General features: G+C 37.7%; 1 protein-coding gene across 1 annotated transcript; it reads left to right on the top strand.

The window, feature by feature from the left end:
• Nucleotides 1-1,503: 1,503 nt before the first annotated feature.
• On the top strand, nt 1,504-26,961 carry RPP30 (ribonuclease P/MRP subunit p30). The gene is made up of 11 exons (XM_045569293.1): nt 1,504-1,899; nt 4,576-4,631; nt 5,288-5,344; nt 5,753-5,827; nt 8,518-8,589; nt 14,813-14,902; nt 23,124-23,240; nt 23,811-23,840; nt 24,266-24,303; nt 24,717-24,796; nt 26,419-26,961. Exons 1-11 carry the CDS (start codon nt 1,524-1,526, stop codon nt 26,526-26,528), a joined length of 1,101 nt encoding a protein of 366 aa, XP_045425249.1. The 5' UTR covers nt 1,504-1,523; the 3' UTR covers nt 26,529-26,961.
• The last annotated feature ends 320 nt before the right edge of the window (nt 26,962-27,281 follow it).

Below are 27,281 nucleotides of genomic sequence, written 5' to 3'. Positions count from 1 at the left end.
GAAAATGATTCAAGAGCCATCCTTTCTGAGCCCAGGATTCTTCCTTGCTATAACAGGAATAGCAATATCTCTCTCATTGGCTGTTGTAAGGATTAAATCAGATAATAAATGTAAAATACTTATAATATTAATAACTGTACAGTACCCTTATCTTCCACTGAGGAATTTCCAGGGTCCTTTCCAGATTTAAGATCCTTGCTGCCTCAGCCACCCCTCCAGGCCAACTTCTGACCCCTCTTTCCTGTACATCTCCCCTATCTCATCTTGTCTTTTTCTTCTTCCCATTTTTCACTTCCCTCTTCCACTTCTCTTTTTCCTTCCCTCTCCTCCTTTGCTTTCTCTTTCCTTTGTTCTCCCTCTTTTTTTCTCCCTCCTCCCTTCCCCACAACTATCTTCTCTGCTGGCTTTGCTTAGGAGGCAGTACTCTGGGCAAGAATTGAACCAAACTACCTTGATCCACATGTAATTCCCCAACTAGTACCCAAGCCTTCTGAGAGCAACAAGAAAATGTGTAAAGGAGTATTACTTATGGTGTGCTCCATAGACTGGAAACTATCTGTGAACTGTTTACGACCAGTAAATACAGAAACGTTTACAGCACTTTGGCATTGCCCTGATATCCAAGTCCTGATCACTGGACTCTTCTTACTCAGGCAGGTATAGGGCAGTTCAGATTTTGTCAAATGTATGAGTCGCATGAGGCCAGGCTGCTTACTACTAATGCATAAGAGACCACGTGCTGGTCTGTGAAGAACTGGCGGGTGAGGGAGAGAAGGAAAGGGGAACATGGCCCTTCATCAGATAGTTTGAGAGCATTGATGTAAACTATAGTTCCACAATTTTATATTGTAGGATAATCGATTACTAATCTTCAATCGTTCATTTACACGAAGTCAAAAAAGTGGAGACAGCAAATATGTGGGATATACACCACCTTGTACATTTCTCACATAGAAAATTGTAAAACATTTCTATTTTCACCTCCCCTCTCAAACCTGCCTTTGCTAAACAATGTTGGCTCGAACAGCTGCTCATGCTAGAGAGAGCCCCGCCCTCTTGTGGTTGAAGATGTTCACTGTAACAGAGAACAGCACGCTTTCACACCGCCTGTTCTGATCGGGCAGAAAGGCCCCTGTCTCGGGCCAGTCTTAGGGTCAGAATCAGTCCGTGTCTCTCCTCTCTCTCTCTCTCTCTCTCTCTCTCTCTCTCTCTCTCTCTCTCTCTCTCTCTCTCTCTCCTCCCTCTCTCTCTCTCTCTCTCTCTCTCTCTCTCTCTCTCTCTCCCTCCCTCCCTCCCTCCCTCCCTCCTCTCTCTCTCTCTCTCTCTCTCTCTCTCTCTCTCTCTCTCTCTCTCACACACACACACACACACACACACCCACACCCTTCCCGTTAAGTTATTTTTAAACAACGGAAGGGATTGTAGGGAAAGGAAAGAAAAACGGGTTCTTTACGACTCTTTAAATGGCGCTTCCGGTATTAGCAGAAGTCTCTGATCAATAGATTGCTGTGCGCGGATTTCCAATGAATCGCTTTTTACGTTATTGTATAGGAGGAATAGTGGGGGATTGGAATCCCTCCAGGAGGAACCAAACATTGTCATTCAGCAGAAGACAACAAGGATTGTTGATTCAACACACTAACTTTTGCTGGTACTTGAAGGCAAGGCAAGTAAGCACCTGCGAATCCCTAAAGTCAAATAGTCGGCTGCAGGGAGAGACAGGCTTAGTAGGAAAACTACAACTCCCAGCATGCCTTGGAGGGGCGGGCCTGGCGGCTGCGCAGACAGGCGCGCGCGGGCCGTCATGGGACTGCAGCATGGCGGTGTTTGCAGACTTGGACCTGCGAGCGGGTTCGGACCTCAAGGCTCTGCGCGGACTCGTGGAGACCGCTGCTCACCGTGAGTCGCCCCAACTTCGTGGGCTGCGGCGCCTGCCCAGCCTTGCTGTCTCCCAGACCGTCGGGCCACGCCCGGGAGAACTGTTTCCTGTCCGGTCTTGTTCAGGTCTCCTGGGATCTCTGGGATGTCCCTGGAGACTGATCCTAGGCGCGGGAAACTCAAACGTTTTAGGGGGCCTGTTATCCCCTCTAGCTCCTTTTTTTTCCTGGAAATTGAGGGAACTAAGACCCAACGAGGGCGAGAGATTTGCGTGGGGCCCCGCAGCTGATGGATGGCAGAAGCCAGAGCTAGACTCCGAGGATAGTTTTCTAAGCCAGAGTTTTTAGGATCAGCCCTTCCTAACTCTCACGACAGTGGCTAAACGAATGCAGGAAGCTGGAGCACAGACAGGGAGTGCTGTGGAGGCTCAGAGGAGGGGGTGGACAAGGGGGTGTGAGTGACGGGTTAATATTATTTAGAGAGAGGGTAGGTGGGGGTGGAGGACATACTAGGCAGTGGGCGGGAGGAGGGCAGACCATGACTAAAATGTTAGGATGCTACTCATATTTGAATCGAAGGGGAGCGAAAGCCCTGAGAGATGAGACCTTGTTTTAATCATTGAAGTTAGTCATGATTTCTGTCTTCCTTAGACTGCGAAGTGTGGAGATAGGTTAAAAGATGAAAGAGGTTCGTGTAGTAACATCTGTTCCTCTGGGATAGTTCTCAGCTCATTCGAAGAGCTGATTACTAGTGCTTTTCAGAGGTGGTGGTAGAACAGCTACTTTTTAGCAAAGTGAATCACACCATTTCTTCTTGTCCCTTTATGAAGTATCCTCAGGGAAATGACTTTATCTTTCCATTGCTGTCACTAATTTGCATTGTCTCTCCAGGACATACTTTTCTCATCAGTAGAAGGAGGAAAGTAGACATGATCTGGGCCATTTAGTGCTAATATTCTTTGATAGTTCCTGTAAAATAAATTTTCCTGGGTGTAGCTCGTCGCAAGCATTACCTCCTTATTAATGAAGCTTTTCCTGATGCCATCACCTTTTTAATACACCATAAGCTTCTTTAGAGAGAGGCCACGTCTTATTCTTTTATTTACCATGCTTAACATGGTTACTCCGCAGGTACTTGTGTATGGCAATTACTCAGTTAATGCCTATGGAATAAATAAACTGAACACCTTTTAAAAAATAAATACAGAAAAGTTATAATGATATCTTTAGAGAATTGTCCAAATTTAAAGTATGCTTGAAAGAGGTGTGGTAATGTATGTACATTGTCAGCCAGTCTTTATTTCTTTAAAAATTAAATGAAATTTGTGACATATGACAGAAAGTCACCTCAACTTGCAAGTCAAAAGGCAAAGGACAGCTATTTGGTGAATGAAAATTTTCAAAGAATAAAGAAGACAGAGCCCCGGTTCTTAGTTTATGATGTGATGTAAGAAACCTATGATAAGCTTCAGGAATATTCTATATAGAGAAAAGTACACCAAAGACTAATTGGGGGAGTACTCCTAAGATGCCAGAAGAGGAGCAGTCTAGAAAAAAGTTTTGTGGGAAAACTATCTAGTTGACATTTCAGAAGGACAGGAGAGACTTTACTTAATGGCCAAAAGGGTATCCCAAATAGGTATATCAAAAAAGTTTAGAGTAGACTTGGGAGTGTGGTAAAGAACAATGGAGAGGAGGTGTGGCTGGCTGATTTGACTGGGTGAAAGATGAAGCCCAAAGTATGGGCACATTTCTAGTTTTTGTTTTTAAAGATCACTATCTCCAAGGAGACCGTAAACTTGAGGATAAGGATTGTATTATTTACCCTCTATGCTCAGCACCTGGTATAGGACCTCTGAAATAACGCATGTTCAATAAATACTTGCAAGAGGAAGGAAAGAAGGAAGTTGGACAAACTGATGAAAGAAGGGACCACTATTTTAGCATTAATATGTATTATATTTTAATATTAATTTCCTGTCATCCCCATTGCTGTTTTAAAAGCTTAAAAGATAGCAGTCATGATTTAGATGTATTTTTGGTAAGCCAAATATCCAGAACAGTGCTGTGATGAGGTTGAGAAAGACAGCCATTGGCCTCAAAGAGTTCCCAATCTATTGATGGTGGGCAGCTCAAAAGGGAGTAGGCAGTGGTGTGAGGGAGTCATTACTTCATTTCTCCTTAGGAAAGGGGTCTCTGAAGGAAGTAGAAGGGTAAAAGACAAAAGAAATGAGCCAGAATAAAGGTGACAGTGAAAAAGCATAAACTTGATGGGATGAAAATGAACAAAGGGATATGAAAGAGAATGATGGTTGGAAAGGAGAGACACAAAGAGATATAAAAAGGTCTTTAGTATCATGCCAATAATAAATCACAATGGTTAAACAAAGCCCTGACTGTGTGCCAAGCACTGTTCTCAAACACCTTTACGTGTGTTACTTCATTTAATTCTCATGACAGGTCTATGAAGCAAATGCTGTTATTGTCACCATCTAACAGATAACCTGAAACTTAACATTGAGTAACTTTAAGTGGTAGTGCTTAGATTTGAAAGCAGGCAGTCTGACACCAGAGCTTGCACCCATAACCACTCCGCAAACTGCCTCCTAGTCTTGACATCTAGAATCAGGATGGGCCTGTGTATACAAGAAGGAGAGGTCGTTAATGTTTAACAAGAATGTTCAATTTTTCTTTTCAGTTGGCTATTCAGTTGTTGCTATCAATCATGTTATTGACTTTAAGGAAAAGAAACAGGTAAAATAAGATTTCTGACGCTAATAAGTGAAGCAATAAGTATAATTGTTGGTGTTTATATTAGCAATGTGGGAGCTACAGATTAGCATATTTCTTAAATGCAGTCCTTTGTACACTGTCATTTTCTTATATGTTAACAGTTGAACTGATGCATATTTATACAAATGAAGCTTTTTTGTGAAGTAATGTGGCACAGTGTAAGGATTCTTGAAGTTGACTTGTTGACTTGATGTTAATTGTTTCAATAATGTTTAAAAAGTGCATTGTTATTGACTGTAATCACAATATCTAGTCCTTTTTATTGACGTGGACTCATTAGCTCTAAAACATACTAATATGTGTATTTCTCTTTAGATCAACAACTGTATCCTATAGATTATTTCAATCTAAAAATTAGTTTTTATCCCTGCTATTCACTGATGTTCTTCACTATTTAGCTTTCTTTAATAATAATTACAAAAAGTTTGTTTAGTCTTTCTTAGTATCAGAAATCAGCTTTCTTTCTTTTTAAAAGAATATATATGTGTATATGTGTGTGTGTGTGTGTGTGTGTGTGTATATGGCTTTGTTTTCCTGAGAACCCATTGTAAGTTTTCCATTATGCTTTATGCCATTAACATGTACAATCTGTGTTGACTATTTATTGTTTGTTGTAGGAAATTGAAAAACCAATAGCTGTTTCTGAACTTTTCACAACTTTGCCAGTTGTACAGGTAGGCGTTTGTTATTTAAGAAGCATAATACCTATGTATTCAATGAAAACATACCTAATTATGTGTGCTATTCTCTAACCTGAGCTGTGCCTTCCTCTGCCTATCAGTCTTACCTTTTCATCAAGGCTCAGCTCTTCCATGAAACGTTTTGTTACTATCAGTCCAATACTTCTTTGATGATCTTCTTTCCTAAAGTCCTACAACTTCCAAATTATTTCATTATATAGTTTAATATACATACATCTTTTCTCTGGCTGTTTTATAAATTGCCAGAGAACAAGGACTGGGTTTTATTGATCTTCACTATCCCTTATAGCTTGTACCTTTTAATGAATACTTTCCACTGGTAAAGAGGAAAATCAATCAGCTGTATTCTGTTCTTTTCTGATAGCATGTTTTTGTATACAGGGAAAATCAAGACCAATTAAAATTTTAACTAGATTGACGATTATTGTTTCGGATCCATCACACTGCAATGTTTTGGTAAGTTAATTATTTCTCCCCTCTCCTTTTGGCCTTGTATGTTGTACTGATTAGTGTTGAACAGTGTTGCATTTTATCCTGCCCCATTCTTACATCTCCCCCATTCCCCCAAACCATGACCCCTGCCTGCGTTCACTGTCCTCGGAATTCACACAGTGTAACGCGTCTAGTCTACCTACTCACAGCACATGTATAGTGATACCACAGTTAAAGAATCCCTTGACAACAGTTATTCATTGAACCCAGACAAAGGTGGGTGCTGGGAATATTGCTGTGAATATATAGACAAGATCCTTAAACTTATAAAGCTTATATTAATAGTGTAATTGGCAAGACAAGCACCGAACAAATAATAATTACAAATGTGAGGAATGTTTAAAAGGGAAGAGGTGGTAAAGGATGCTCTGGGAGTGTGTAACCTGAGTAAGTTAATGTTCAAGCTGGGGGACATAAGAGTCAGTAAATGTTACATAGGTGACAAGAAGGAGACGGTTCCCACAGACAGGTTGAATTATGCAAAGGTCCTGAAGCCATGGAAAACATAGTATGTTCTGCGAAGTGAAACAAGACTAGTAGAGCCAAGCCTAGCGAGCTGGCTACCTGGGATGAAGTTAGGGAGTTAGGCCTGGGTGAGGATTCCAAGAGCAGGGGGACACCTTCGAGGTTTTAACCAAGGGAGTAAAATTATGAGCTTGGAGTTAAGGAGGGGATTTGAGAGACATTCAGGAGGGAGTATTGATGGGATTTGTTTATTGATCGGATAGAGGATGATGGCCTGAGCAGCCAGGTAGGTAGATAGTACCATTTCCTGAGGTGGGACATAACAAAGAGAAGCAGTTTTGGGGGCATCATGTTTGGGACATGATGAATTATTGTGAGAGTTCCAGTGGAGCCTATCAAATGGGCAGTTGGAAAAAAGGTGTGGCCCTCAGAAGAGTGATCCCAATTAAAGATGCTACTTTGGAAGTGGTCACCTGTAAAGAGTAATTGAAATCATGGGAATGAATGAGACTCCCCAGGCAAAATGTGATCTGGAAAGAGGAGGTCTAGAACAGAGTCCTGAGGAATTTCACTGTTTAATGGTGAAAGAGAGGATGAACTAGGATTGGAGACTGAAGAGAGACTACCCTAGAAGTAGGAGGACTATGAGGAAAGTGAAAACAGAAGGGGAGGAAGGGAAGGTCAGCAGCATCAATATGCCTGAGTAGTCAAGCAGGACAAGGGCTAAAAAAATGTCTTTTGGATTTATTGACAGGGAAGTCATTGTCTGCCTTAGCAAAATCCACTTCCACGGATATGATAGGGTTGTGAGAAAATGCAGATAGTTTGTGCTGCTGACTTTGCTTGAGAAATTGCCATGGAAGCATAGGGTGGTTGGTGGATGAGAATCTGCTGTATAAGGAGATTCTGTTTGGTAAGTGAGAGAGGTGTGAGTATGCCTGCTGACAGTGAAGATACAGTTGGGGAGAGAGAAAGTGGGATCCCTGAGAAGGTGAATGGTTTTATCTTTAGCTAAGGTAGACATTTCTATCATAGAAAAGGCGTAATCAAGGAAAGGCTGCCCCTCTTTATAATAGCATTGCTAAAGAAATCATAAAAGGCAAATTTTGGTATTTTTGTACATCTGCAAGGCAGCATTCTGGCTCTCTAGGCCTGGGTAAACATAAATAGTCTTTTGATAAGTTGTAAAGATTTTAATTTACTCTTGTTATCATGAACATACTGGTAGTCCCTTTTTGTCTCCTTCCCAAATTGGAGCAGGCAGGTGGAGGAGAGAGAATCCTGGATCCTAGCTTTTCCTGCCCTGTCTCAGCACAGGTCTGCCTAGTAGGCCCTCTTACTTGCCTAAATACGGCACCTGCTGCTCTTCTTACACCCTCCTCTAACTTTTATTATACCTTTTCTTTTTACAAAATAACCAGATTGTAAAAATTTATAAGGTGCCAACTAGCAAAGAAGAAATATCACACATCCCATCATTCAGAGATTGTACATTGGAATATACATTTTTCTAGTCTTTTCACATACAAACTCGTACAATATACGTTAGAGATTTTCTTTTATAAACAACTCTCTATTTGTCTTTAACCAAGATGTTTCTCTCATATCCTAGGACTCTCACATATTTTCTTGCATATCTAGCATTTTAATTTGTATTTAACAGTATTCTGATTGTGAACTTAATTGTGTCAAATACTTAATCATGTATGTTTGCTCTATGCACATATATGCTCTATGCACATTACACTTTGTCATGTATATTTTTTGTCTGAAAAAAAAATGGTAAATTCCATTGAGGGCAGACATAAGCCTTAATGATTTTGTACCCCCAGTGCCCAGCACACAGTAAGTGCTGAGTAAATGTCTGGCAAGCTCCTTTACTAGTTTGTAAGATCAAGGGCTATCTAATTTGATTTTTATATCTCAAACACAATGTGTGGTACCTGGTTAAAACAAACAAATGTAGGAAGGATGGTTGCAGGAGGATGATTGGTGTGATGGTTGTTTGTATAATATCTAAATTCTCACGTGCTTAGATCTTTTCTGCCAACATACAAAGCAAAGCAGAAATGTCAGTAGCATATTAGAAATCTTACATGATTGAAATATAAGTGTAGTTAGATCACCAAGCAGAATGTCATGTTTATATTTTTTGTTACTGAATGATAACATTCTTTTTACATTCCTAGAGAGCAACTTCTTCAAGGGTCCGGCTCTATGATATTGTTGCAGTTTTTCCAAAGACAGAAAAACTTTTTCATGTGAGTAACAGATAAGGAAAATAGTGTTTATGATTTTACATAACAAGTCTCGTGTTACACTTTTGTAGGTGACCTATTTAGCCTCAACTGGAAACTTTAAAGATTTTTCATTTACACTTAGAGGTCTAGAATTTCACAGGGGTGTATTTAACTGGGTTGCTTTTGTTTTGTTTTATTTGTCTTGCTAGACACTTGCTGGGCTCAATTTGAAAGAGCCCATTGAGTTTTCTTGTTTCTTTACTTTTTTTTAAAGACGGGGTCTAGCTCTTTTGCTGGGGCTAGAGCACAGTGGCATCATCATAGCTCACTGCAACCTCAAACTTCGGGGCTCAAGCAATCCTCCTGCCTCAGCTTCCCGAGTAGCTGGGACTACAGATGCACACCACCATGCCCAGCTAATTTTTCTATTTTTTGTAGAGACAAGGTCTCACTCTTGTTCAGGCAGGTCTCAAACTCCTGGCCTCAAGCAATCTTCCTACCTTGGCCTCCCAAAGTGCTAGGATTACAGCCATGAGCCACTGCACCCTGCCCAGTTTTCTTGTTTCTTTATCTTTGCTTCATTCATTTAAAACTTCCCTTAGGTAAATGATGGTCCATCTCTTTCTATTAATAGCTCTAAAATCACTTCAGTTTCTGCCCTTCTTACTATTTACTGCTGCCTATGAGAGAAGAAAGGGGTAAGATTCTACTGTATCATAAAGGTTTCTTCCCCTTTTTCTACTTCCTCCTTTGTATGTTCAGAGGTGTAACCCATATGTCAGCATGATCATCTCAGCCTTCCAGAAATTCTTCAAAATCAATCACTTGCTGATACGATCTCTCTTCCGGTTCTCGGGGCCTTTATGAATTGAATTCTTTTTTGTACTTCTGAAAATTGCCATTTCAATGCCTTTGCAGGAGGGAAAGGAGCTTAACATGTGTGTTTATTTTGTCAACTTGAGACTGAACACCCTGGGCATTTTAAATGATTACAGTAAAAAATAAAAAGAATGAACTAATGCATTTTACTGTGTAGCTACTTTTAGAACGTTCTGAAAGTTGTCTTTATCTAGATTCAAAAAAAGCCTCCATCTGCCAAAAGTAAATCTGCCAAAGGATGTTGCAGAAAAAGAAATACTGGTCTTTGATGTTTTAATTTTACATCAGTTCTTTTTTAAGCAAAATCTGTTCAAAATTGTGGACAGATTTTTCCTAAGTTTATCCATTAGATGGAGCTCTTGACTAAGGAAGCTGATATGTGGTAAATTTAGTTTTCAAGGCATACTATCAATTCTTGATTGTTTATAATAATAGAGGGAAACAGCACAAATTATCTATAGGTGCCTACCCCTTTTTTGTTTACCTCCTTTAAAAAATGCTCAATTATATTAATTCTCAAGAATTTTGTTTTAGTTAAAGGAGTGAATAGAAGCAAGTGGTTCTTAGTCATCAAAGACCCCTGTGGAACTTTTTAAAATTGGGCACGTTTAGCCCTCATCACTAGAAATTCTAATCCAGTAGGGTTAGTTTGATTCTATGTTTGTTCGAGTTCCACAGGAAAGTCTGATTCAGTGCTAAAACCACTGGTGTATGGTATAAGGAAGGCCATGGGCATTTCTAAATTTGTTAAACAACAAACAGCAACCTAAGTTTTGTTATTAAATAAGTAGCAACTCAGTCATGATGTAGACTAAAAGTTGGTGATGTACCAAGTTTTTTGTTGTACATTTGATTTATAGATTAATTTTAAAGATCATACAACTTACATATCCATAGCCCTTTTTTTTTTGAGATATGGTCTCGCTCTGTCACCCCAGATAGTGTGCAATAGCATCATCGTAGCTCACTGCAACCTCAAACTTCTGAGCTCAAGCGATCTTCCTGTTGAGAACCTGGGACTACAGTCATATGCCACCATACCAGGCTAATTTATCTATTTTTTGTAGAAACAGGGTCTCACTCTTGCTCAGGCTGGTCTCCAACTCCTGAGCCCAAGTGATCCTCCTGCCTTGGCCTCCCAGAGTGCTGGGATTACAGGCGTGAGGCACCTTGCCTGGCCTCCGTAGCCTTTTACTGGTGATTAGAGAAACAAAACACTTAAGTAACATTTTGGCTTTTACATGTTTATTTCGTTTAACTTTCACACCAATCGGGACAGATACTTACTCTTTAATACTATTCATGTGTTATAGAGGGGAAAACTGAGACTAGGGCTGAAGGGTTTGCTCTAAATCTCCTAGAAAGTATGTTGTAAAGGTGGGACTTTGGGGTTTTAGAATATAATTTCATATAGTAATTTTATTTATCTTATTGTTTTTCTCAGACTATTTGAATTTGAATTTGCTAAACACATTCTTGATGATAGTAGGTGGAACAGTCAGAAATATTTTGGAAAATGGATGAAAGTTATAAATAATTCACAAAGTATTTGTTTGGAATTGACTATATAGATGTACTGAAAAGGTTACATGAAAACAAAGTTTTTAAAATTGGAACATCTTCCTCTTCTCTGTCCAAATATTACTCATTCTTCAAGAGTCAGTTGAAGTGAGAGTTCTCCCTGTTTTCTATAGAAAATCAATTAAAAAACATCTTTCTTTTAATCATAAAGCTTTTGTACGTATATCATTATTTGGAATCAGGTCAAATGCAAGCAGTTGTGGCTACATTCTATAAGTGATTTTATTTGTTTTATTTTTAAGTTGATTATCTAGAATTGTAACATGTATCTCTGTAGGTATGATATTCTAAAACAAAGTCTCTAAGATAAGTCATAAAAGCATACACACACATTCATATATATCAATAGTTAGTATCATAAAATCTAACAATCTTAAATAGCATCATTTCCATGGGAAGTAAGATACTGTTTTCCATTCAGAGTATCTGGGAGATGTGTCACAGATAAGAAACCCTCCCTCCCCATAGCTATCACAGGGGATAAGGCAAAGATCAAAGATTATGAGGGGGGATCCACTGGCCAGGGCTCCTTGGAATGGGGGTGTAGGGGACAGCTGTTGAGTAGGAATATGAGATGGAGAGTTGCTTAGAAGCTTCAGCAGCTTCTGAGTCAGCTATTCCCCTTTAGGATTTAAAGTAGCTGAGCAGGGTACAGAGAAATTGGGATATTTAGTGTAGTGGTCTCCAACCTGCTTTGATTGTACACAACAGTTTAAAAAAATGTTGAGCCTGCTTCTCAATATATATATGTTTCTTATAAATTATTGCATGTCCCATTATACCAATGTGCTTTATGAAATAATATACATACAAAACAAAACAAATTTTAAGAGTGAATTAAAAATAAATGGAAATAGAGGTTTTATTTTCTTTGTGTTCCCAAAATTTGTGCCTTCGCTTTGCAGAGCACTGTTGTGGATTACCTTGAGGAAGGGAGTATCCCAGTGTTTCTCAGAGTGTGGTCTGGCTCCATGGGAGCTTCAGAATTACCTGGTGTGATATTTGTTAAAATGCAGATTGTTAGGCCCCACTTACTGAATGATTCACTGGAGGTGGGGCCTGGTTATCTCCATTTTTGATAAATTCTTCAGGGGAGTTTTGTACACACTAAGGTTCAGAACCACTGTTAATGGGCTGTTCCCTTTTTCCTTGGTAACCCTGAGTCTCTCTTACATAATTTATCGTAAAATACCAAGATGTATTAACCTGACATCCTTGAAAGGGGTTCAGGGGGAATGTTAACTCCTACTCTCCTATTCCCTTTGTGCCATAAAAATGTGTATATATGTGTGCATTTTTATAGGAGTACAGTTTCCTTAAGTTGTCACAGGTGTCTCTGGCCCCCTCCAAAAAGTGGTAAAGGACACCTAATGTGAATTCATAGGCAACCTACCAGTTGTCAGGGAAAACCATTATAAGGGTCTTAACCTCAAAACTAAATTGGTCATAATCTTTTTTAATGATACAGACAGTCATTATAGTGTGAACATTAACTCTTATTTTATGGTTATCTAAATGTATCAGTTGAAAGTTTAGGTTAATAGAAAGCTGAATAATGAAAGAATTCAGTTTAGGACATTTTAAGTTTGTGGTGTCAGAGGACCAAGTGGAGCTGTCCTTTATATATAGAAATTTATTATAATGCATATACTTAAACCAACACAGATCCATTGTTTAATTGGCCACTTTTATATAGGAGAGGGGAAGAAAGGAACAATAGATAAGTAAAAAGTACTCTAATTTAGCTTTATTCTAGGGAGAATATTTAACAGACTTTTAAAAAATTAATTTTTTTATTGAAAAAATAATTTATGCTCATGATAATAAGTTCTAACAGTACAAAGGGGTATGCATGGAAAAGTATGCCTTCCTCCCACCTAAAACTCCCTCTCCCTTTTCTTCAGAGGCAACCACTACTAAGAGTTCTTATGCATCTTTTCAGAAATATTTACCTCATCTTTGTTTCCTTCATTCTCCCCTCTCCCTCTCCCTCTTTCCTTCCTACTTAACACCATGCTTTTTTTCACCTGATAGTATATCTTAGAGATTGTTCCATAATATTAATTAGAGAAGTACTTCATTCCCTTTAAGGATATCAGCATATTTTATCATATAAAGGGATCATAATTTATTTAAGTAAAATCAAGGACTGTTTAATTGTGCCTAGTCTTTTGTGATTGGTGTTGCAATGACTGTCCTTGCACTAATGCCCTTGAGCCTTTGAAGGCATATAGCTATATGTATTGCTAGAGTCTCTATAGAATACATTCCTATAAGTGAAATTGCTGATGTGTGCATTTAAAATTTTGATAGCCATTGCTAAAGTGCTTTTCAAGGTCCCTTACTGATTTAAAGACTCTGTGAGTGCCTGTTTATTTATTCCCATGTCCGCAGTATATTACTGAACTCTTTGATCTTTGCCTATCTGCTAGTTAAAAAATGGTGAACAGAAAGCTGAACTTGTTTTAGCTATTATTCAGAGCCTTTTTTCATCCATTCTTATCAAATTTTCAATGACTCTTGTGAGTTGGACAGCTGTAGCAGTTGGGATGGGGCAGATTCTTTATAAGCCAAGTATTCTGCCGGAACAACATTGCTTCCCAGGCTTACTAAGTTACTATGAGGGTCGTAAAGCCAGGCAGCCTCTGATCACTGCTTGCTTCCTAAAGCCCTGGGGTGATGGCAGACTTGACTGAAGTGGGGATTCTGAAGAAAAAGGGCAAGAAATGATATTCTTGTCATTGCCCAAGGTCAGGCATTATTACCCCCTCTTCACCTCTCTTCCTTACTCTGCTCTTTCCCCTGTTACATGCCAACTTTTTTTTCACCAGCATAGCCATCCTGGCAGTTTGAATTGTTTCATCAGGCCTGTACAAGCTAGCATTGTCAGTGAGGCTTATTTTTAATGGAATACACAACAGCCAATTCTTCTATCCCGATAAATCAAATAATGGCAAAATCAGAGCCGGGTACACGTCTTCTAGTCGTGTCTTCTGACTTGCACTCTACCCTAGTAACCTTTCCCCACCTTTATTTTTCTTCCCTGATTTTCCCTTTATCCTGGTTTTCTTCTCTGTTTATTTTATCTTGTATGTGGTTTTTGTAAGCAGTTTCACATCTTTTTTAGAAGTAAATGCAGAGTATTGATCAACAAGTAATAGCAAAAATTAGGACAAAGGGAAATTACAAGTTGAAAAAAAGCATTCATTTTTATTTGATTTGTAACAGCTCTGCTTCACCCATTTAGGTAGACTATTAGTATTTGAACAAAATGTCATCAGTAGTGCTGTTAATGTTTCTTTACCCACTCAGTAGACTGATAGGAGCCATGGCCCCGGGACAAGGCATGGCACAAAGGTGCTCAGTAAATAGTTTGTGAAATAAATGGACCATGCACACATTCCTTTAGGCTTATTTTTTTCCTTGGATTTTAGAACAGTTTCTTCTTTCTGGAACAGTCTGAAGTAACATTCGGAAACTGAGCCTCACTCAGCAATCCTTCCTTATGTAGAAGACCATATGAGTTAGAGGGTCTCCAGGCCTAGTGTTTTGTGAAGGTCTATCCATATCTCACTCTGCTTCAGCTGGATTATAGTTAAACCTGAAGGAAATGGCTAAATAGTTGACTTTGTAGAAGGTCAAATGTATTTCAACACAGAACCGTCAAACACCTATGGAGTGAACCATACCTATTTAAGTTTCTTTATGTCAAGTTTGACCTTATCTCCCGTTCTTATTTGTGCCAGTTTTCCTATTGGCCTTACCTATTGTTTCTGCTTGACAGGTTGCTTGCACACATTTAGATGTGGATTTAGTCTGTATAACTGTAACAGAGAAGCTACCATTTTACTTCAAAAGACCACCTATTAATGTGGTAAGTATTACACTCTTCGTTCTGTATTTGAATCTGTAGAAACTTGCATTAGCAAATTGGAACAGGAGCATAAGATGTTTTTGAAAGGCCTTAGACACTAAAATTTAAGAAGGATATTTCTTAAGAGGGTAGCTAATAATGGTGGATACTTATAGTATGAACATTGAACAGTAAGGGAACATAGTGGTCAAAAAAGAAGGTAAAGGGGGAAAAAACCCAAATAACACAGAGGGTCCCTGAGGTACCAGTAAGGTAGAGAGACACAGGAGGGAGGGGGCATGGAATTACCTAGGCATGATCTATGCAAAATTAAAGTCTTAGTTGAAGCATGTTGAATCACGTGAAAGCCCAGGGTTACTTCTGTATTAACTAACAGGGTGGCCCTGCATTCAGGGAAATTTTTTGTTTTTCCCTCTGCTGTAGAATTTTTCTCATCACCTTTCTCTTGTTTTCTCTTTACTCTTCATCTTACACCTGTCATGTTGCCTTCTAAGTCTCAGTCCCTTCCGTTTCCATCATAAAGGTGATATGATTTCACACCAGTAATTATTTGGTGGCTACGAGGTCAGCACACCTGTTAACTATTTGCTTTGCCAGCCAGATCCTAGGAAGAGTTAGGATGCTATTTTAGAATAGTGGCTTCCAAAACTCTACTCAGTCTCCTGTTCTCAAAAACTTAACTACTGAAAGAGAAAAAGGGTTTAGCAAACACATTCCAAATCACATACTTAATCTTGTCAGAATTGGAAAATTAAATTTTAATTTTTTCAAAGTGGGTAATTCCCTATCGTTTTTTTTTTTTTTTTTTTTTTTTGAGACGGAGTCTCACTCTGTCACTTGGGCTAGAGTGCCGTGGTGTCAGCCTAACTCACAGCAACCTCAAACTCCTGGGCTCAAGTGATTCTCCTGCCTCAGCCTCCCGAGTAACTGGGACTATAGGCATGTGCTACCACACTTGGCTAATTTTTCTATTTTTGGTAGAGACGGGGTCTTGTTCTTGCTCAGGCTGCTCTCGAACTCCTGATCTCAAGCGATCCTCCTGCCTCGGCCTCCTGGAGTGCTAAGATCCCTTATTCTTTTGTCTCTATGGAATGATAACTTTCTTAATTTTTGTGTCCCTTTGCTGCTAAGGAATTGGCCTGATACTGAAAATTAGGGGAAGACAATCGGGAGAAAATGGATTTCATTGGTGTGTAAAAATTTAATCCAATGTGGAAAAATTTAAGTTGGCTTATGTTCTACACCTAAAAATATGCTACTAAAACTGTACTTGAGAAATACCAAAAATATAGTCATACATTTCAAGGGAAAAATATAAAACAGCTCTTGTTTGGTAAATATTGAGAGCACTACTAAACATATAACAATATTGGCTAAATTCAAATCATTGGCTCCACATGCTGTTGCCAGTACTTATAAATAAATAAGTAAACACTAAAAAAAGCCCCGAAGCACCACATTTTAGAGTTAGAGATCTATGTTGTTCAATAGCTCATTTATCAAATGTGGGGAAATGAAGGCTAGCAAGAAGTCATTCAGCTCTTTAGTCACAGGGTTAGGAAAGTTCTAGTTGATTGCTTGTCAAATAAGATCTCTAGTATGCCCCAGGTACCTATGATAAAAGCCACAAACTAACAAATACCCAAGTTTATGACAGTCTTATTGGCCTCACACATTATTCCTCTCTAGAGGTAGCAATCTCTTGTCTTGCCTAAGCATTTTGTCAGGCTCAAACTGCCAATCCTGATTCTATCTTAAGTAGTACTCCCACAGTTAGGCAGTGCAGCCACTCTGCAAATTGCTATTAAACTTACAACTTCTTCACCTTTTCCTTCATCTTAATGAACTAGGAAGGCCATTTTCTAGATGTCTTTGCCTGAATAAGCCCACATTTGATACTGTGTCATTGGTTGGGAGGAGATAGTGGCATGTGATGCTAAGGCCAAGTCCATGGAATAGACAGCAATGCCCAGCACATAATTCCTCATGTCCCACGACAATAGTAAGATTCCCAGTGGCTGTTTTGGAGAGGGCTTTAATTGGATTTCTTATGAACATGTCTTACTGTTCAAACCAGATTATGAGCTTCTAGAAAGCACCAACTGTGTCATGTTCTTTTTTAATTATCCCAATATCTTGCTTATAATGAGTCCTCCCTAAAAAATTGTTAATTGAATGAGTAAATGTTAAGCTTAGCATGTCAGGGTACAGCTTGGGAAGCCCAGGCAAATTCCACTGGTCATTAGTTACTAGCTGGATGTCAGTGTTGGGCAGGAAGCACATGCAGTGAGGGAAGTGGGGCACTGGGGCGGCATGAGGAGAGGAGTGGCCCTAGGACAGCCCACCCGCTGATTCCATCTGGAAGTTCAGGAAAGCTACTGTTGTCTCATGGATATTTTTGGCTTAATTCCCCCATTTTCCAGTTTAAGAATTATGAAAAGTAAAAAATTTGACAAGTGAGAGGGATATGCAGTTTAACACAGTGTCTGCTTTAAAAAAAAAAAATCTGGTGTGAACACTTTACATATGTTGTTTAATAAAAACTAGATGATGGAATGGAAGAAAGGCTGTACAAGATTATTTTTAGTCTTCATCTAGTATAGAAGTAGGTTGCAGTATGAATTGATCAGAAAGCAGAAAATTCCCTATTAACTTATTTACTTATTTTTTATTAATGAGAGACAGCTGGAAACATACAGGTGTCCAGTTTGTCTTTCATGGTAAGCAATAGTTGTAAGGTATGTATGTATTATTTGTAACATATCTAATCTGGATATGGAGCTATGTGTCTGCATTAAAGTATGGAAAAATATTCACTGTGGAAGCACAGCACACGGCGTAGTGAGCATAGGTAACATTCAGTCTTAAGTCTTGGTCCTTGCATGCTCCCTTGGCTTTGAGGACAAATTTGTCTTTGGCCTTGGGAAGTCCGAGGTTTGCTTTATAAGGATCGCTTTATTGGCCACATGAGAAAACAGCATAGATCTTAATTTGGTTATAGTTTGGGCTTTATTTATTTATTTATTTTTTTGGTTGTGTTAAAGCAGGAGTATTAGATAGGTAGGTAGTCTTTTACCTGTAGGTCAGAAGCCATGTGAGAATTATCAGCTCAGAAAGTTGGGATTATGAAAGAGAGCTCTGAGTGTACCAAAACACTCCATTTCTGTAACTTACAGATGTCATCCCTTTTTGTTATCTTCACCACACGCTTAGGGCACCATAATTTCAATTATGCAATTTCCTCTAAAATCTCCTATAAACCTCTTTTGGAGTCTAAGTATCTTCTCTGGTAATCACAACTCCATCTTGTGACAGATACATTTCTGAAAAATTGGATTCGTTCCTCTTCTTGGATAATCAAATGACTTCTAATTATTTAGCATTTTATAGTTTAAGCACTTTCACACCTGCTGTGGCCCACCAGCTTTGGGGTGGAGTAGATTTTAATTATCTCCATATGTAGGTAATAGAATTGAGTCTTAGGTAGTTTGTGGCTCACACAGTTAAATGTCTCTCTCAAAGGCTTGACTAGGGATTTGTACTCAAGCTTTCATTCCAAATCTACTGCCATTTCCTACTGGGAAATGCTATTTGAAGTTACTTTATAGCAGAACTCTTTGTTAAGCACAGAATAATTTCATATTTTAAAACATGAGCTTTATGAATTCAAGTTTTGAAAAGAAAGGATTTTCTTAAAGCAACACATATCTTTACCTTCCCTTTGATTTTTTTTGTTGCTGTTTCCATTTCAGTGTTACTTCCATGCAATAATGACTTTGAGTTTATTGAGTTATTTTCAGGTATCATGTATGTTTCACACTCTTCTGATGTTTTCCCCTCAGCACCTTCTTTAACCCTGATCTTTGTGGTCCTATTAGTGCCCACTGAAAGATGTCTAGTAAGTAATGTCTAAAGCATTGAGTTAGTTCTGGGAGTCATGCTGTGTATTTGGGTGTGAGTGCTCTATAAACTTTATTTTTCATCACACATGAACCTAAATGTGTTAAGTATTTTTTTGATTCAGTGCTTGCATCAGTACCACCAAACTTGCCAGTATCAAAAATGTCTGTGTAGCCACCAAAAAAAAAAAAAAAAGAACCCACCAGAAATAAAGTTAAAAGAAAAATGACAAGCTGGTGGAAATATTTTCATTCAGGTCATACACAAAAAGACTAATCCCTGTAATATATAAAGAGCTCCTAGAAATTGGTAAGTTAAAAAGGATGAACAATACAAAAAAATGAATTAAGAATATGAAAGACATTTCACAAGAAGGAAAATACAAAGAGTCCTTAAACATATGAAAAGATGCTTGAATTCACAATAATAAGAGAAATTCACATAAAAATCACCTGTGTAACTAGTGATATACTCTGTAGTAAGGCTGTGGGAAAGCAGGTATTCTCATATTAATACTTTGCTGGTAAATTGGAACAATCCCTATTGGGGGGTAATTTGGCAACAACTATTAAAATTACAAATACATTTACTGGCTTAAAACAACAGAAATGTGTTGTCTCACAATTCTGGAGGCCAGAAGTCTGAAATCAAGGTTTCAGCATGGTCACGTTCCTCTAAAACCTGTAGTGGAATTCTTCTTTACCTTTTTTTTAGTTTTTGATGATTTTCCAGCAGTCTTTGGTGATCCTTGATTTGCAGCTACATAACTCCAATCTCTGCCTTTGTCTTCACAGTGCATTCTCCCTGTGTGTCTCTGTGTTTTCACATGGCCATCTTATAAGGATATCAGTCATACTGGATTAGGGGCCTACCTTATTTTAGTATAACCACATCTTAACTAATTATATCTGCAGTGACCCTGTTTCCAAATATGGTTGCATTCTAAGGTACTGAAGGTTAGGACTTCAACATATATTTTACGGTTAGGGTCACAATTCAACCCATAATACCCAACAATCCCACTTTAGTATTGATTCTACAGATACACTGAAACAATCCAAAGTCTATCAGTAGAGGCTTGGTTAAATATATGCTATACCTCTACAGTGTAATGCAATGCAGCTATAAAACAGAACGAGGAGGTTATGAGCTGACATGGAAAAGCTTTCAAGTCAGGACAAGAATGTAGCAGACTACCTTTTGGATAAGAAAGAGGAATAATAATATATATTCATATTTGCTTTTATTTGTATGAAGAAACTCTGGAAGAAGACACAAGAAATTAGTAAAAGTTATTATGGGAGAAAGGGGTAGGGGCAGATGGGATCAGAGATGCAAGTAAGACTTTTTATTGTTTCCTTATGTTGCTTTGATTTATGAATATTGTGAACAAATTGCCTATCGTAAAGAAGGATACGTCAAAAGGGTGTCATCCATTTGAATCCAATAAAGAACTAATTTTTATGAAATTAATGGGGAATGACTATATTGTCCCAGTAATCAGCTCCCTATTCTCTTCTTTCTCTAGCTTTGCTTAGTACTTGGAATTTTATTGCCACTGTCTCTGGATTCAAGTGTCACACATCTGCCCCTGGTAGCATCCTTTTGACTGTTATTTCTCATTAGTAAAGAAATCTAATCCATCCACCAATGCCAGAACCTTTGGTCAGACATGTGAACAAAAAAAGCCAATCAGCCAGGCACTATTATGAAGAAGCTATTGTGAAGAATCATTTGATGAGTGTAGAGCAGTTTGCATTAAAATGGTCTTAGAAGCAGGAACCCAGGTAATGAGTCTCTATTTTGTCTATCTAAAAATTTAAAAATAAGGTGTTATGAAAGAAATATTCACCATAACTTTCAGTAGTAGCACATTATAATTTTTCTTTTTCTAGAATTCTCTTAGTTTTAAAGGGAGCTTGATTAATGTACCAAGATCAAAATCAGAAATTTTTTCTTAAAAAATAGTTAAGCTGATAATTATGTCCTTTTTTTCCCTTCTTTTTTCCCCGCCACCCCCACCCCACCAAAAGGAGTTTTTATTTTGATCTGGTCCCCAAATGGTTCTAGAAATTTAGATTCAGTCAATTAGAAATGTTTTAGGATCTGGTCATCATACCCTATATATCATTCACATCTTTTATTCTTCCTCTTCATCCTACTGCCTTTGGTGGTTGTGGTTCTACAACTTGTAAGTCAGCCTCTTCAGCTAATTATTATAGTAGTTTTTGTAAAAGAAATAACCAAGGAGATGTTTTCATTTATTTGTGGATTTCAGTTAGCCAAGTCAATTGTGTTTCCTTTTATGATGGATAATCCATAGTGAACAGCATTATCACGTGACCTCTTTTCCCTGAGCTAGTATTTATTCACTCAAAATGTAAATATATGACACACTTTTCGTGTAAAAGGCAGTTTTGTGTTAGACAGATGTCATGATACCAGCTCTCAAGAAGTGTACGAACTAGCCAAAGAAAATGAGGTATACATTTAAATATGGCAGAAAGAGTATCATAACAAATGTCATTTCCAGAAATAAACAACACAAGATAAAGAATTAGAGGTGGGAAAGGTTGTCAAAATATGGGAGAGGGGGAAAGTTGCAAGGTGGGAAATAGCGTTTAAATGCTAACTAAACTAGAATCAGATATATAGGAAAATCTAAAATAAAATCTCGAAGCCGTAAGGCCAGAGAAAAAGGAAAGGGATGTTTGAGGGATGGAAGAAAGGAAATCTGTGTTCAGGAAGGGAAGGTAGAGGGGCCTTTGAGGTACACCCAAATTAAATCAAGGTGGACTTCCAGTTTTGGAAGAAAACAAGTTTCTCCATTCCCTGTAAATGCTCAGGAGTAAACCCCAGCAGTCACAGTTGGACTAGTCCCAGCTCATCCTCTGAGTAACAGAAACTCATTTGCCAGGCAGAGACTTGCACCATACTGCCTGGACTGTGTCTACCATCTTTTTATTCATTCAAAAGACTACTGCAATGAATTGGTTTTTGCACTTGGGACTCTGCTTATCACCGCTAAGCTAAAGTCCTCCAGATGTTTCCCCTTGCTGTTACCAGCTCTGCACAGCTGGCCCTTCTCCTCCTCTTTAGCCTCATCTCCCACCTCAGGGCTCCCCTTTGTTTTTTCTTCTCCAGCCTTGGACCTTCTCTACGTGCTTCTGTGTTCCAACTCCAGAACCTTCCACATGCTCTTCCTTCTCTCTGAAAATGCTCCTTCCATACTATTTAACTACTTAATTTCTTCTTCCCTCACTCCCAAACTTCTCCTTAATAGCACTTACCACAGTTGAAGTTTTATATTTTTGTGTGGTTATTTGATGATCTCCACCTCTGACCTGTAAGCTCTTAGAAAGGAGGAACCATCTCAGCCTTTGCATACAGTGAGCTTTAAACATGTCTGTTATGAATGGACGAAGCTATTGATGCACTCATCAGGGAAGCTGAATAGTGTGGTGGTCGATTTCAATTCCACTTCCACATCTTCCAGGCTTTCTTACCTATGAATCTCTATGTAGTAAGAGTACATTAAGTAAGAATGAAGTTTCTTTTTCTCATGAAAAAGGCCAAGCTTGTACAGTGAGCTGGACAGAATCATCAAGGGCCCAGGCTTCTTCCATCTTTTTTTGCTGAATAAACCTAAGTCCAGCCAAAAATCAGGGGCTATATTACTAAGGAAAAAGGAGAGGATAGTTTCCTGGGCAAGTAACAGTCTGCTGCAATGCCTCGTAGAAAGGTATTGTAAGGGCTAAATATATACATAAGACTCTCAACACAGTGCCTGGCATGTAGTCAACACTCAGTTAACCATGGTTGTTGTTATTCTCTCATTCAACATCTATGTATAATAATAATGATTTACCTGAGAAGCCTTCTTACCCCTGTTTTTTGAGCCTTTTCCAGCTCTTCATATCTTGTCTCTTTCTTCATTCTTGAGTCAAATTACTTGGTTTACTGGATTTGCATACAGTTTATCCTAAGTGTAGGGAATACATCTTTGTTTTCCTTTTGATAGTTCATGGAGTAATAACTGTTCTGCCACCCCACTGGGACTTCGCTCTCCTCAGCTTCTTGATAATTCCTGTTTCTATAAAGTCAGCCCCCCCACAGCTAAGATAAATTCTGCTGATAAAATAGAGCCACAGATCTGTTTTCTTCTCCTTGTGGATGGTGCCATTTGTGTGTGAATCTGTCTTTGTTTAAAGCTGTACCTTGACATGTAGGAGGTGGGTAGTAGAGGGAGGACTTCAGTGACAATTAAGTAGGACAGTGTGTGTTTATCTTTGACAGTTTATTTTCTTTATTTCCTGTGAAGGCAATTGACCGAGGCCTGGGCTTTGAACTTGTCTATAGCCCTGCTATCAAAGACTCCACAATGAGAAGGTACACAATTTCCAATGCCCTCAATTTGATGCAGGTCTGCAAAGGAAAGGTATGGTTCTATAATTTTATGATGTTTTTCATATCTGACAGTTTATTATTATTAATATACTGGAATTGTCAAACTAATTCCTTTTCCTTAAAGTAGAAAGTTCTCAAGGCACAAAAGCAAATTCTTCCATTTCAGTGAGCTCTGCGAGTTTTAAGGGAAAGAAAAATATCAAGGGAAAAATAGTATAAGGGAGAAAAAGATGTGTTGAAAGACTTTACCTTTTGATAAGGAATTTGCAATTTATATACTATGAAAAGAATAGTCTGGATAACAAATGTTTGTCAGTGAGTTGAATTAAGGCTATATGACCTTTTAATCTAGTTCTTAACTTAATTCATCTTTACTGAGATTTGTTTAGAAAGCTTATTCTCTCTATAGGCTGCCTTAGTTTGATGTGAGGTCTTTCATTTTTTCACTTTAATTATTTACCTTATCTTTAAAACAAGTTGGTATTTGAGCCTTATTAAATGTTAAAGTGTGATTACTGGTTATTTGTATTATGAGATTCTTCAGTTGCTTTTTTTTTTTACATTTATCTAAGATTAATATTGATCACTTTCTATTTTGTAGAATGTAATTATATCTAGTGCTGCAGAAAGGGTAAGTCTAACATGAAGTACTTTGTTTTCACCTATCAAGTTAGAAAACTTTGCTTAGTTTCTAGGGGAGAAATTAAAACAGTAATGTAATGAATGTTTACTACATGTTTTCTATTTAACTATTGATTTGCTCTTTGTAATTGCTGAGGAGTAAAATTTATCCCCATTCTCTTTAGACTCCAAATTTTCATATATAAATAAATAGTTTTTCCTTTATACTGTTAAAAAATCCTTTTCAATGTTATTTTATATTTTCAAAAACTTATGAAACTCATCAAAATTATAAGGACTTAAGTTTATGTAGGTAACTTTCTTTTTCTTGGGTACTTAAGTATCTTATTAATCTACAAACCCTAACCCTTGAAGTCATTAAGTCATTGAAATGTTATGAATACCTTTTCTCATATCTGTTTTTGTTTATTTTAGTCTTTAGAAATAAGGGGACCATACGATGTGGCAAACTTGTATCCTTTTCTGAGTAAGAAGTTGTTGAAATTTTCTTTTAGGAAATTTGGAATTTGAAGAACGTAGTAGTATAGATTCACATGATATTTTTCTCAACACTTTTACTATAAAGTAAAAGTTTACCAATTAATAACTTCAAAAACAAATTACATCAGGTTATAGAGAGCCTTATCCCTCTGTTTTTTAGATTAAGCATGAGATAGAAAAGGGAGAACGAGGAACTTTATGTGATAAAAGTTTATAGTTAAATGAGTCTCTTCTCAGATGCACATTCCAGTTGGGCTAAGAACTGCTATGGAATTAATCAGTCTCTCTTTCAACAAGACCAGGTTAGCTGGCATTTTCAGTTATGTTTGTGTTAGTCTCATGTGCGTGGCTGATTCTGGGTTGAGATCTTGAATGGGCCCACCAGAGGGTTGCTGTTTGGGCTGTCTGAGAGTGATGCCAAGGCTGCGGTGTCCACCAACTGCAGAGCAGCACTTCTCCACGGAGGTGAGCAAGTTCTTCCAACAAGAACTGAATGGTCATGTAGAAGTCTCCTTCAGTTGTTTATAATCTGTCATTTTAGATTAAGGAGTAAATATTCATGTGATAAAAATAGAACATTTCTGAGATGGCATTAAAATAATTTTGGAACTAATACATTTTGTTTTATTACAAAGTTCTGGTTTTCACAATTTTTATATTTTTATTCATATAACTGAGTTTTAGACTATTACTCAGAAACATAATGATATAAATGCAGAATTTTTCATTTGGTGAAATGGAAATCATGGACAGTTTCTATTTTGAGGTTCTTTCATTATGTTGACATTTTAATGACCTCGAGAACAGTTTTATCCCTTTTATAAATTACAGTATTTTAAAATAACTGGCAGAGATTTAGTAGGCTTGGTAAATAAATCCTGATAAATGGGAAGTTAATGCTTAACACTTTAGAGTTGACTTTACTTTTATTACTTGAAATGAGAAATAATTCTTCACTAAATTTCTGTTTATCAGGTTCCTTTGATTCTACCTCCTTTGTAGCTAATGAGAATCTTGATCCTTCTCCATAATCTCTTTCCATTTCCTAAGGACAAAGTTTGAATCTCTTTCATGACTCTATGGTCTTTCATAAACTACTCTTCCAGCCTCATTTCCCCCTAACTTTTCCATACTCCTTCACACCAGCTATACCATACCAAATATTCTTCCCTCGATTCTTCTTACCTTTCTCTTCATGCTTTTGAAGGAATACTTTCTTCTCCTTTTTTTCTATTCCTAGTAATGTTAACTTTTTATGATACCTAATTGATTCATCCAGGTGGTTAATTCTTTTGGGTGCCTTCATTCCTACTATATTTGCTCTTAATATGCTTATCCCATGCATGAAAAAGCACTGTCTGTCAGACATCTTTATACTCTCTATAAGTGGCATAGCCTGGCCTGTTAGTAGGTTTTTTAGAAGTTGGCTAAATTTAAGTTGATCTCTGCTGCCAATATGATCTAAGCATCTAATAATCACCAATTTTCTTTGTTCATTATCATCAGTAATATAAGACATCAATATATTTATGAGTCTGATTTTATTCATTCACTCAGCAAGTATTTATTGAACACCTGTTATATAACCAGGCCATTGCTGGGTGTTCACAATGCACTATAATGGATTCTTCAGAGGTACATTGATGATCTAGTGAGAGAGAGAGAGTATGTGCTGTAAAATGAGATAAGCACACACTCCACCATGGGGGCAATACAATTGACTGTTGTCTTTGCTCTCTTGATTTGTCTTTCTACTGTACATAAAGCATCTGCTACACTGATGTCTATGATTTGGGTTCTGACTGCACAAGGTGCCTTGAACAGACCGTTAGGGATAACACTGCCGTGCAGCTTTACCCTTGAGATAATCTTTAGGAATGAATTAGATGTTAATAATATCCTGATATATGTGTGTGTTGGGAAACAAAATAATGACATGTTAATGGCACCAGCACCCATAGCAGTTCATTACGGTTTATTACTTACTAGTGCTGTAAGCCAAAGTAATATGGTGATACTTGTTAAACCACCTCATTTTAAATTATGTCTTAACTTCAAGCACTATGGTTTTCCTGTTTCTTTTACAGAAACTAGAAAAACTGCTTTTGGAATAATTTCTACAGTGAAGAAACCTCGGCCATCAGAAGGGGATGATGATTCTCTTCCAGCTTGCAAGAAAGCCAAGTGTGAGGGCTGAAAGGAGTGCCCCAGTCGCTGTCAGCGTTCCCTTCTTCTCTTTTATAGTTCATCAGACACAACAAAAATAAAACCTTCGAGTATTTTACTGTTTTCATTTGGAGGTAGAAATTGATAGTCTATAAAAAGTGTTATATTCAAGCCATTAAAACAACAAACAAAACCTAGTGAAGCATTAAAAAAACAAGGCTGCCAGTTAATGAATTTAGATCTACTTTAAGAGAAAAACAGAGACTCTTTCTCCTTTGTGTAAGTGATAAATAACAGCAGGTATACTTGAATAAGATGTTTCAATGTTTTAAGAGATTCTTCAAAAATGTTTCTTGTTCATTTAAAAACTCATACTTTTCTACTTTATATACATGGCTTATTTTTTAATCTTACTACTCAAAGTAGCTATCTGGGTAACTCTTAAAACTGATGTTGGGGGGTGACTTTTATTAATTGTTGATCTATTCTTGTTTTAAGCTTCTCTTTCATGTATTCATCAAGTCAGCATTCTTTCTAAAAGGAATTCCTATAAAATTTGTGGAAGAAGAAGGGATGTGCACGTCAAATGACACTTGACCTCTTCCTTTGCTACTTGCTACCTCCATGAGGTCTTTGGAGTAAGATTCCTTGCTTTTAGTTGGAAACCCCTGACAACCTAATACTGATTTTCCTAATAACTATTAAAAATATCAAAGCATTGGACTCAACCAACTTTGGAAATGATTTTTTTTCTCTTTTTTTTTAAATTTTTTTCTATTCTTTT

Source organism: Lemur catta, chromosome 14 (assembly GCF_020740605.2).
Source record: "Lemur catta isolate mLemCat1 chromosome 14, mLemCat1.pri, whole genome shotgun sequence".
NCBI lineage: Eukaryota > Metazoa > Chordata > Mammalia > Primates > Lemuridae > Lemur > Lemur catta.
Note: the sequence above shows the minus strand (reverse complement) of the source record. Positions and strands in the feature narration are given on the sequence as shown.

What these genes read in the sequence shown, in the direction of transcription:
- RPP30 (XM_045569293.1), top strand. Translation starts at nt 1,524, where the DNA reads ATGAATCGCTTTTTACGTTATTGTATAGGAGGAATAGTGGGGGATTGG. An exon ending in CAACTTTGCCAGTTGTACAG is followed by an intron (nt 5,345 to 5,752) that starts GTAGGCGTTTGT and finishes TTTTGTATACAG; the next exon opens with GGAAAATCAAGACCAATTAA. An exon ending in CATCACACTGCAATGTTTTG is followed by an intron (nt 5,828 to 8,517) that starts GTAAGTTAATTA and finishes TTACATTCCTAG; the next exon opens with AGAGCAACTTCTTCAAGGGT.